This window comes from Solanum pennellii, chromosome 10 (genome assembly GCF_001406875.1).
Source record: "Solanum pennellii chromosome 10, SPENNV200".
Lineage (NCBI taxonomy): Eukaryota > Viridiplantae > Streptophyta > Magnoliopsida > Solanales > Solanaceae > Solanum > Solanum pennellii.
Genome location: NC_028646.1, coordinates 57,341,426 through 57,352,240, shown reverse-complemented (window position 1 = coordinate 57,352,240; position 10,815 = coordinate 57,341,426). Strand labels below are relative to the sequence as shown.

Here is a 10,815-nt window from a genome sequence, read left to right as displayed (position 1 = left end):
CCACTTGCGCTGCGGAGATTGTTGTGGTCACCACTGAGGGAGTCCCTACTACAGAAGCTGCGGGTTCCAGGAAATCGTACCCACCTGCTTGTTGATCATTCGCATTATGAGCCTCAGGTTTGCTTCACCTACCACCCTGTCTTTATACTTTTTATGCATTAGGGACAATTGCATGTTTTTTTTGGGGTGGGGAAAATTGAAAGTGAGTGTTAGGGTGAAGTCTGAGTAGCCCAACTTACTATCCTCTCTTAGGGGTTTTCTTGTCTGTGTTCTTTTGCCCCAAGAGACATATTTCTTTACTGTTGACAGGTATGTGTCATAACTTGTACAATGTATGAAAGTAAAATATGAAACATGATGGTTAAACATGGATTATATCCCGTTCTAAGAAAATTCTTGCATGAATAGGTATAAAGAAGTTGAAGTCCTGCATAACCCTCAATCTAACACTCAAACTAGGTGTCTGACAATTTGATAGGGTAACGAGGTGTCAAGAGAGTGTGAGGAAATTTGATTGTTTCACTTTTAGTACCTATCCAAAACTTGCCCGGTTAGTCCTGAAATATAATCTATGTTAGGCTACTAGGAAAGGATCATATGACTTAATTCAATATTAGCAATCATCTAGTCGAAAGAAAAGTGAACCAAATGAAATTGTTATCCCTTTTTTATCCAAATATGTTGAGCCTATAATAGACCATTCTTTATTTACCAACTCACCTTCCCTGGGTATAATCTGTTGGCTCTGGTCCCTCCTTGAACATGTGCACCTCAACTTAGGCCAAAACCATAAGTTGAGGGTGGCTCATGCAGAAACTGACATCGTCTTGGCCCTGACCCAAGCTTGGGTAATGTATACCTCGACTCATGGAAAAGTCATAAGTTAAGAGTGGCTATTATGAGTGATGACCCGAAAAATGGGTATGAAAAGAGTAATGTGGAAAAGAAAGTGATCAAGAGAAGTGACTCAGTCAAATTTTCAATAGAATGAGAGAAAAAAATGATAATAAAAGGAGAAAAGAAAGAAATAGAGTTGAACAAAAAGAAGTAAAAGTCACTTCCACAAAGAACAAAGGTGAAGCAAGGCAAAGATGACAAGAAAAGAAAAGTACAACATAATAGATAATGAAAGAGGTAGGACGCTTAGCCGTTATGTCAAGGAGGGCAAAAATTCACTAAAATGTACCCATATATACCATACCTGACCCTGAGACTACGTTACAAGCCAAGAAGGTCCTATCGTGATCTTAAGAGTCTAATGTGGTGAACTTAAAAACTGAAAATAAGGGTAAGCCTATGGCGAAAAGTACTAACTAGGTGTGAAATTTTTTTGAGTGTGAATGTTGAATAATGATCCTTATACTTAAAGTTAAAATATTGTGCAAAAAAGGAGGATATCTTTTGAAGTAAGGGCACTAGTTGTAATATCAGAAAGTTGGTACCTTAGCAAGAGACAAAAGAGTAGAGGTATTGGTGCATGATGAGTTTATGTCATGGTCTGATCCATATGAGTGAGCTTATCAAGCTAAGATTAAAAGCATGCACTTAAGCAATGAACAAGTTAAGAATAATAGCCTTGTGATTGCGAAAGCTCAAAAGAGGATACTTTTGTACAAAGTGTTCTGTTGAGTCATACTGTGTCGCCTGAGGACAAACAATGAATTTAATTTGAGGGTGTTGATGTAACATGGTTTCACGGTACTTTCAATGCTTTTTCCTTAAGATTGGTGTGTCTAGAGCCTTTTTGTAGTAGTTTTAACATATTTTTGTTTTTGTTTTTCTAGAAAGGTGTCAAAAATTTATAACGCAGAAGGCAACTAATATTTAGTGCAGAGGTAACCCACGAAAGTCATCGACGGTCTATTGTTTCATTGACAGAACGTAGATGGTGACCGTCGACTGAAAGTTTAGTCATCTGGAGAAACTCGGGGAATGTGGGGATATAGAAGGATCGAAATTCTGTCGATCAATCGACAGACCATCTTGTTGAATCATAGATCAGATCAGAGAAAGTTTTAGTACCCGATTAAAGAAAGTCTAAGTATGGAATGACGGAAGGCATGACGGACCCTGTTGTTTGTCCGTCGATTGATTCAATAGAGATACCAGCTAAAGGATGAAAAAATATGCTAAGTATAGACTTACGGAGGTAGTCAACGGTCCGTCGTTTCATCGACGGACCGTCTGTGGGCATCGATGATTGAAACCACATTTTTGGACAACTTTCCTTATTTGAATTCCTTTTAATTTAGGACAATATTTGTTATAAATAGGTTGTAAAACCTCATTTTTGGGTTGGATTCTACCACTATCTTTTTAGTTTGTTCTTGGATATTTGTTTTTGCAACTGACATTAATTAAAATTTCCCTATTTGGTTTTCGAAGTTTTTTTTATGGTTTCAAGTTGAATTTCTGGATTTTCTTCGAATTTGTCAAAGTATTTTCATGATTTATTGTTAGGAACTATGAATTGTGTTTTTTATGCATGGGTAACTAAATTCAAAATTAGGATTGTGGGAACCATGGGTGATTAACAAAGTAAAAGTAGCTTAATAACAATTCTCGAATAGGTTATTGCATGCATTGATAATTCTTTCACTTAGAAGTCTTTTTAACGAGTGAATGCGTAAGAACTCGCCTTATTGCTACTTGACAGACCAAGGATGTAGTAATAGGAAAATAATTATCCACATAGATTTAGTGAGATACTATCTAATAGGCTTGTCTCGATTGATATGAAGTAATAACTAAGTCATATATCGAATACAATGCTTAATATGAAGTAAAGGTAAAGGTTAGTAACTTAGACACACGTAGTCAGACCAAGGTACGGGGTGAAATTCTCTAAATGTCAGACCAAGAATTTAGAAATACATAACTTTTCACTTTGCATGCAACACACTAGGGAAGAATTGTTATAGCTAGGAATACTGCGTTATAAACCTATGCAGAACACTACACCCTAGTTTCTCTCACAACTTGATAAACACCAAAGATTAGTGTTACTTGTTTTACTTGAAAAAATTACAAGACTTTTGTTTCACAAAACTCCCCCTTTAATTACTAGTTTTCGTAAAGGACTTGACTAAATAGACATAATTGTACATTGAAGTTAAGTATAAATTATTTTCCTCCTGGGATCGACCCCAGCGTAATAGTTCGGTTCATTACATGATATGACTTCCTATAGTTCTTTAGGGAAGTGTAATTTGAGTGTATCAGTGTTCCTTTCTGCCTTAAAATTAGTTGGAAATGTGTGCTTTGTTGTTTGAATTCAAGTATATTGTGTATTGTTGTTTGAAATCATATGTACTGTATATTTTTTGTTGAATGAATTAATGTGTATGTGGGAGTATTCCTAGATGGCCTAAATTTCTGAGTGAAATGTTAAAATTGTACGAGTTGTAATGTATGTGTGTATCCTGAGGATGTGAAGTTTTTGGTATCGAGTTACCTTTTAGGTTTAGAATCCGAACCTCGTGTATCCTGGATTGATAAATTTAGAAGCCTAATGAGAAGGTGAAGAAGGAGGTTGTAGAAATCCTAGATAGCAAAAAAGCACCCAGAAAATCCTTACCCAAGTTTTGGTCCCGTCTGAGCTGCTGCAGAGGGATTTTTCCCACTTGCGCGGCGCTGCATCAGCAAGATTATCCCGCTAAAGAGGAACAGCGAAAGGCAAAACCTCAATAGGAATTTTCCTGTTCTCTCATGTTTTCAAATGTTGACCCCGAATGTATATGAACTAATCCCTATAGCCCCTAAAACAACGTTTAACAACTGTAGTAACTAAAAGTGACTAGTATTAAAAATAGGATGCTTCTAAAAAGAAAAGATAAGCATTCATGTGATATAAAAGAGAGAAATCGTCAAAAAGAAAAATATAAAAACTATTTGTCCTAAAGTACTAGCCCAAAAGGGGCGAAAGGAAAGCAAATTAGGGATTCTTAGATGGGGTGGTGTCAATGTGCGAGTCGAGGTTCTCAAGAGGCGTTACGCCATCCCAAGCCTCATTCAGCATGTGGAAGTCCCTGAAATCTTGTGGCTCCAGCCTAGGAAGAGTCTAGCGGGGATCCACACAAGAGAAAATAATATTCATCGTCTTCCATATCCTCAACATTAGGTGGTCTCTCTCTACACCCTTCTTTCTCTCGTTGAGCAGCTGGCAGCGAAGCATCTCGACCTACAGGTAAGTGTTGGGTGGCGCCAGAGTGAAGTTATTGTAAGACCTCCCCATCCCCTCCTGAACAGCCACTAAGTCATCTTCAACCCGTGCACATGAGAGTGGGTCCTCATCATCAAAATTGTGGTCGCTGATACTGCTATCCTTGTTCTTCCTCCTCCTCTTGCCCTTATAAATAGAACATGCTTGAACCAAACGAGGGTTAATAGAGGGATCCATAGGTAGTACCTCATTGGCATTGAACAAGGGCACCCTTGCCCGCTTGCATAAGGCAGTGATAAGACCGGGAAGGAAGAAAGTCTTCTTATTGCCCCAGTAGAACATCTTTCACTCGAAGATAATTTGCGCCCCCACATTCAACTGAATGCCCTTTAAAGCGCACGCTACCACCAGAGCCCGAGGAAAAGTAAAGTTGGTGCGGTTCCTCGACGAGTGAATCCTCCTAGATACCAAGTGTAGCCACCACTTACCATCTGGTGACCAATCAACACTAGTGAGGCCTCACCTGTAGCCAGTAAACGTGATCCCGCTTCGTAGGATCCATAATAGTGTCTCGCAACCACTACAAATCTATCTCCCAAAGACTGGCCTTGTACTCCATGTTTGGGACCTCTGGCACCTCAAGCACCTCATTAATAGTAGTGGCATTCAGGGGAATGTCAACTCTCTAAATGTGAATGACAGGTAAAAGATCATCAAAGCGTACGATGAGAGTAAAGAATAAAACTTCCTCATCCAGGTAGAGCGGGCGTACCGGGAGCCTCAATCAGCGGAAGCCACCCAAACTCGAACTAACAAGCATAGAAAGTAGGAGATATCTCCTCCACCATATGTAACACCAACGCCCTCTCACATCATAACCATGTGGTATGTAATCATGATGCCTCTCTCGGCTAGAAGCATCTGGAAATCGAATGAAAGGTGTGTTATCATCATTTCGACCGGCCAATTTAGATAACATGTGAGGAACAAGATAAGCTAGAAAAGTATAGACCATGTAGGGAAGACTAAACAGAAAAGAGAATTTTTGGGAAAAGTGAGTTAGGCTACTGGTTTGGGCCATTCCGATGCAGCTGCCATCATTCTTCTACAGTGGGATGATGCAGGTTGCCACCTAAAAAACCATTTCAATTTAATTAATCACTTAGCATGCAATCATTGTTTAGCGAAGCAATGAAGTAACAAGAGCAAAGGAATGACAACTTACCTTAATTCAGACGATTGGAGGAGGTTGAATGAGAGATTTTTTGGGAGTTTTAGGAGGGTGTAAAGGAAATGGGAATTTTGGTCCCCTTTTCCCCCTTTACTATTGCCCGATCTCCCGCTATACCGGGAGATCTCCTGCTGCAGCGGTGCCACTACAGCGGCAGGGCTTCCGCTCCAAAGGGAAGGGCTTGAAAAATATTTAGACTTAGTTTATTTGGACTTCACGTGTTGCTTGATAAATCACCCTAGCTTGGAATCCTAGTACTCCCTCTGTGTAGTGCATTTTAAGCCCTCTGTTTTAAAAAAAAAAATTAAACGCCCAGGTGGGCCGAGTTATTAAAATGATAAAAGATACAAAAGGACTTATCTCAAAGTGCTATGTCCACAAAATCAGCAATAAATCATAAATGAAATAAAACAAAAATACAAGAAAAGGAAAGTGGAAAGGTCAGTCCTCAGGAATAATGTTTGAAACTTTGTGGCTCGACAAGAGAATGCAAGAGGGGGAAACATAGTCCAAATGGACTCGAGAGGAGTTCATACATAGAAAGGAAACAAAATAAGACGGAAGTTAGTGATGGATAACCCTTTATGCTCTATACAACACAACCAAAACACATAAGAAAAATAAAATAAGACAAAAGTGCATGTATTTGGCTTGTTGTACCTATGTAATGCTAAAAATGGCCAAGGAAAACATGCAATGCCTAAATAGGCTAAGAAATTGGATCCTATAGCAGTACAAGATAAGCAAATATCATCCTAAGACTACCGAAAACATGACAGACCCATATTTGGGCTTCATAACCGTGTGAACAATTCAATTCTATTTGAAAAATAAGCAACAACTTCTCAAGAGAGTAGCTACAAATTCAAATAGAAATAAATAAGCACGAGAAGTGAGACAATTGCAACCCTTATCTTAAACTAAGAGAGACCAAATGTGTTTGCAGGGAACGACATTTTAAAACCTGAGGACTCGGCAAAATTACAACTACTACTACATCAATCAAAATATAAAAAGAGAAGGCCATGAATAAATCGAACAAAAAAAGAACAAAGCAAAATACTCTTCTGAAGGCGAACAGTGGCAAATGCGATAAGAAATAAACCGAGACAAAATGACAACTGTAGTCTAATACCTACGCTCATATCCTAAAGGTGCATTGTAGATACTAGCCCTCATTCAAATGGTATTCAGTAGCAATACGAGACACTGCTAGTAAATACAAATAAGTAGCTCAACCTAGAAAATATGAACTGAAGGAAAAGAGACGTAGACACAAACACGAAAATGACATGCTATTTGAACAAAAGAAATGAAAAGCGACTTACGCTAGTAAACACCAACTGAAAATAGATAGATGATGTATCCTAGCCAAAAGCAACATTTTAAAGAGAACATTTCAATGAGGAACAAGGATAAAATAAGTCTCAAACACATAGAGCATCATGTGAGCAAAACAAACTGATTCAGTGGCATATACACAACACAATTTGAACTCAAAATCACCCTGAACCTTGCAAAATCATCTAAAAAAGCAGAGAACTCAATATATGACCGCCCAAACAGTGGCAAACACAATATGAAAATTCATAATGTTGATGTCTCGCTTCATTCATATAACATGGGGTGAAAGAATGAAACCTACGACATCGTAAGCAAAGCAATGACGCATATTTATGACAAATGAATACATGTTAAAACGAGTAAAACAGTTTGAGAACTAAACGAATTGCAACCATGAAAACTTAAAAAAAGGGAAAAAATAGAAGAAAAGAACAAGAACAGTAACTATCTAGGCAAGAAAATAGTATTCAAATACATCCATTTTCCACACATACATGCTTATCTTATCAAACCAGTGAAAAACAAACATCTCAATCACACGAGAGAGCCTTATCCTCGCTGAACCATAGATCAACACAACCAACTAAACAAACGAAACAAACTCATATTAAGGATAAGACTATAAGAAACGAGATTATATACCTTTTTCGGGACAGCAAACGGAACAAATGAACTCGAAATGATTTCCACCACCAAGATATGTCTCTTAAAAGTCTAAAGAGCAGCAGTAAACAACAAGAAAAAAAGACTAGGCCGAAATACTTTCTTCCTTTTTAATACTAGTTGATTCGTAGTGTACTTCTCTTTTCCAACTTTTCTTCCAATACTTTTTCTCCCAATTCTCTGTAGTTCCCTCTCATTATTTTCTCACAAAAAAATCCATCCCCATTAACAGTGAACCAATAACGATTATATATAGAAGGGGGATTAGGGTTTCAAAAAATGGAGGGAAAACAGATGATAATCGGATGAAAAGGGATGTAATTCGAAATTCCAAATTCCCAAAGACCTTTCACCATTTTAGGATGAACAACTTTTTCTGAGGCTTTTGACTCATTCGGAAGAGGAAAGGTAGATAGACAACTCGAATCAATTCGCTCTTCCTTGGGTGCGACGAGGACAGATCTCACAGCCCCAAGGAAGACTTTGCACTGCTACAACAACTGCTTTTGCTGCAAATCTCGGCTGGAAACAATACTGCGAGGAAAAAAACAGAAGAAACACAGAGTACCTCTTTCCGTCTATCTCTGTTTAGGCTCGTTTGGCTGTCGTTTCTTGCGTGAGGGGTGGTTAGGTGCATATAGGATCGGTGGTGTCATTCACGCGTCTTTCTCTGTGAAGACGTGTCCAAGTTGCTGTCATGTTCTGGATTTCTCTTTTCTGAAGAGAAAAGGGATGGGTCGGATCGCTGGGATTGGTTGGGAAATATGGGCTGAGCTAATTGTTGGGATTTAGGAATGGGTTGGAGGGGAAAATGGAGTGGCTTTGGTCAAAATTCGGCTGGGGGATGCAATTGGGCCTTGGATTGGTTTGAGAATGGACTTAAGGGTAGGATTAAAATGGCCAGATCTTGAATTAATAAAGTGTAAATTAGGTATATAGCATATTATGTAGTCATATTCTCAAGTTATGGTATAAGAGTTTGATTTTTATTCTATAACATTTAATATATCAACTTATGGCATTTTTTAAATCTAAATTAATGTTAATTTTTATTCTGTAAAATTAGGACGAAAAAAAAATGATTAATTAAAATTGGATAACTTCCGTGAATTTAGTTAATGTCATTAACTGATAACAAATGTGCACCTTTTAAGGGATTTGAAAATATTTTAATTATAGATATGCACCTTAATTGTCTCAATTCGTTTTAAATGCTAATTAGTTTTGATTTTTATCCTTAAAAAATTGTAATCTGTTATCTTCTTCCCATAAACGTGCACCGTTTGTTTTTTTTTTCCAGAAAGTGAACTTTATTCTTATATTTGAATTTTGTTATATTTTATCGTTTTTTTTTGGAAAATAATTAAAATTGAAGGTTGAAAAAGTTTAGATTTGATTTGATGGAGAAAATTGTGTCAATTTTAATTAAACATGGTGGCAAATGGAATTGATCAGGTTAGTTTTTTTTTATGATTTGTTATGTTTTTAGTATAAATTATTGGTTGTAGTTATATATGTATATATTTTTTTGTCATGTATTGAATGTGTCGTATTTTTTTTCATGTTATATTGCATATGTTGAATTGATATATTTTTTTGTGATACAATTACGCAGTGTTTCTGGTAATAAATATTTCGTAATATTAATTTTATTTTCATGTGTAATTAAATCGAAGAATTGTGTGAAATTTGATTACTGGATAAAATTGAAAAGTTTACAGATTTTGATCAATTTGCAATTTTTTATTTTTGAAACAGTATGAACAATATCTGACATTTGTATTAATAATGTGTGAACGTTAAATGAAATGTGATTTTCTGGTAAAAGTTATTCCATATTATATTTAAATTTTCATATGTTATTTTTTTTGTATATTGTTTAAATAAGAAAACTGTATTAATTTCTGTATGTAATGTATATAAATAGTGTATGCAATATATATGAAAGCCAATTTTTCTAGTTGAACGTAGCAGTGATTGATTCGTAATATATATATGAATTCTGTATAAAAATTGGATTAACTGTGTATTAATTTTTTATTAAATTGGAAAAATTGTGTATGAAAGTGAATTTTAGATTGTATGTAGCAGTTAATTGTATAGTATGAATGATGTATAAACATTGTATTAATTTAAAATTTTGTTATTGCATATATAATTGAATTGTATATAAATTGTGTATGAAGTGTGTATTAATTTTGTATAAACATTGTATTAAGTGTGTACCAAACAGTGTATTAATTGTTTATTAAATTACAATAGTGTATAAACATTGTATTAAGTGTGTATTAAATTTAAATTTTGTTATTGCATATATAAGTGAATTGTATATAAATTGTGTATGAAGTGTGTATTAATTTTGTATGAATAAATTTACAATTTTATTATGGGATGCACTGAATGTAATTTTAATGTTGTGAAACAGGGAAATACGTCGACTTTGAGATGGAGGGCATCCTATATGATACTTCTACTCTTTATACTGGTTTAGTTGATGCTATAGTAACTCAGCTAAATATAGAAGAAAATATAAATTCTGTTGAGATAAAGTATATAGTTAGCGAAATGTGTCCACCTATAAAAATTCATAATGATGTTGGGGTAAAGGTTTTTCTAGATCAGATAAGGGTGAATTTGGATTTTTTTACAAAATATCCATTATGCATCACTTTGAAAGATTGTGAGCAGTATAACGAATGTCATAGAGTTATAGTTAATGATAGAATAAATTCTGATGTTAGATTATCACAGACTAACATAGATCTGTACTCCAACAATTCTATCCGTTTGATCGGAATGGATTTAGACGGAGTTGTCAATGATAATAGTGAAGTAGATAATTATATAATATGTGATCATTCTAACCTATTTGTAGTTGATAATCAGATTTATAATAATAAAGAAACCCTTAAGGAGGTTATGAGGCATGTTGGACTTGTTGAGAAGTTCAGCTTTCGGGTTGCGCGTTGTAATGCATCTAAGTAAGTTTAAAATTATTTTTTATTTTTTTATTTGTTTTGTTATAATGTATATATTGTAATGTATATTTTCTTAAATTTTGTAACAGTTATCACCTGAATTGTATTTCTAAGACATGTTCTTGGATGATGAGGGCATCTAGTTTGAATAAATCGAGTTTATTCAAAGTTAGAAAGTATATTACTCAGCACACATGTTCTGTTAGAGAAAGAGTTTATGCCAGACGTCAAGGGATAACTGACGTTGTAGCTGTCTTGATAATGGAGAAGTATATTGATCCATCTAAGGTATATACTCCAAAAGATGTAGCTGATGATATGTTGAAATTGCATGGCGTTTCGTTGACATACATACAGGCATGGAGAGCTAAAGAAAAAGCAGTAAAGTTGGTGCGAGGAGATCCAGCAGAATCTTATGCAAGATTACCTGGTAATTT

General features: G+C 35.6%; 1 protein-coding gene and 1 long non-coding RNA gene across 3 annotated transcripts in view; one reads left to right on the top strand and one right to left on the bottom strand.

Moving 5' to 3' along the window:
- Nucleotides 1–3,802: 3,802 nt before the first annotated feature.
- Nucleotides 3,803–8,364, bottom strand: LOC114074371. Of its 2 annotated transcripts, XR_003574739.1 has the most exons (4): nucleotides 7,380–8,364; nucleotides 5,388–5,679; nucleotides 5,175–5,294; nucleotides 3,803–5,083 (listed from the first exon to the last, which is right to left on the bottom strand). It is a non-coding gene; the product is annotated as an uncharacterized LOC114074371 (long non-coding RNA). The 2 variants fall into 2 exon arrangements; XR_003574740.1 differs by lacking the exon at nucleotides 5,388–5,679.
- A 1,540-nt stretch (nucleotides 8,365–9,904) lies between these two features.
- LOC107001398 overlaps nucleotides 9,905–10,815 on the top strand; it is a 4,550-nt gene continuing 3,639 nt past the window's right edge. The window contains exons 1-2 of the mRNA XM_015199465.2: nucleotides 9,905–10,381; nucleotides 10,468–10,808. Coding sequence (XP_015054951.1) covers nucleotides 9,966–10,381; nucleotides 10,468–10,808 — 757 coding nt within the window. The 5' untranslated portion in view covers nucleotides 9,905–9,965. The remainder of the gene's footprint in view (nucleotides 10,382–10,467; nucleotides 10,809–10,815) is intronic.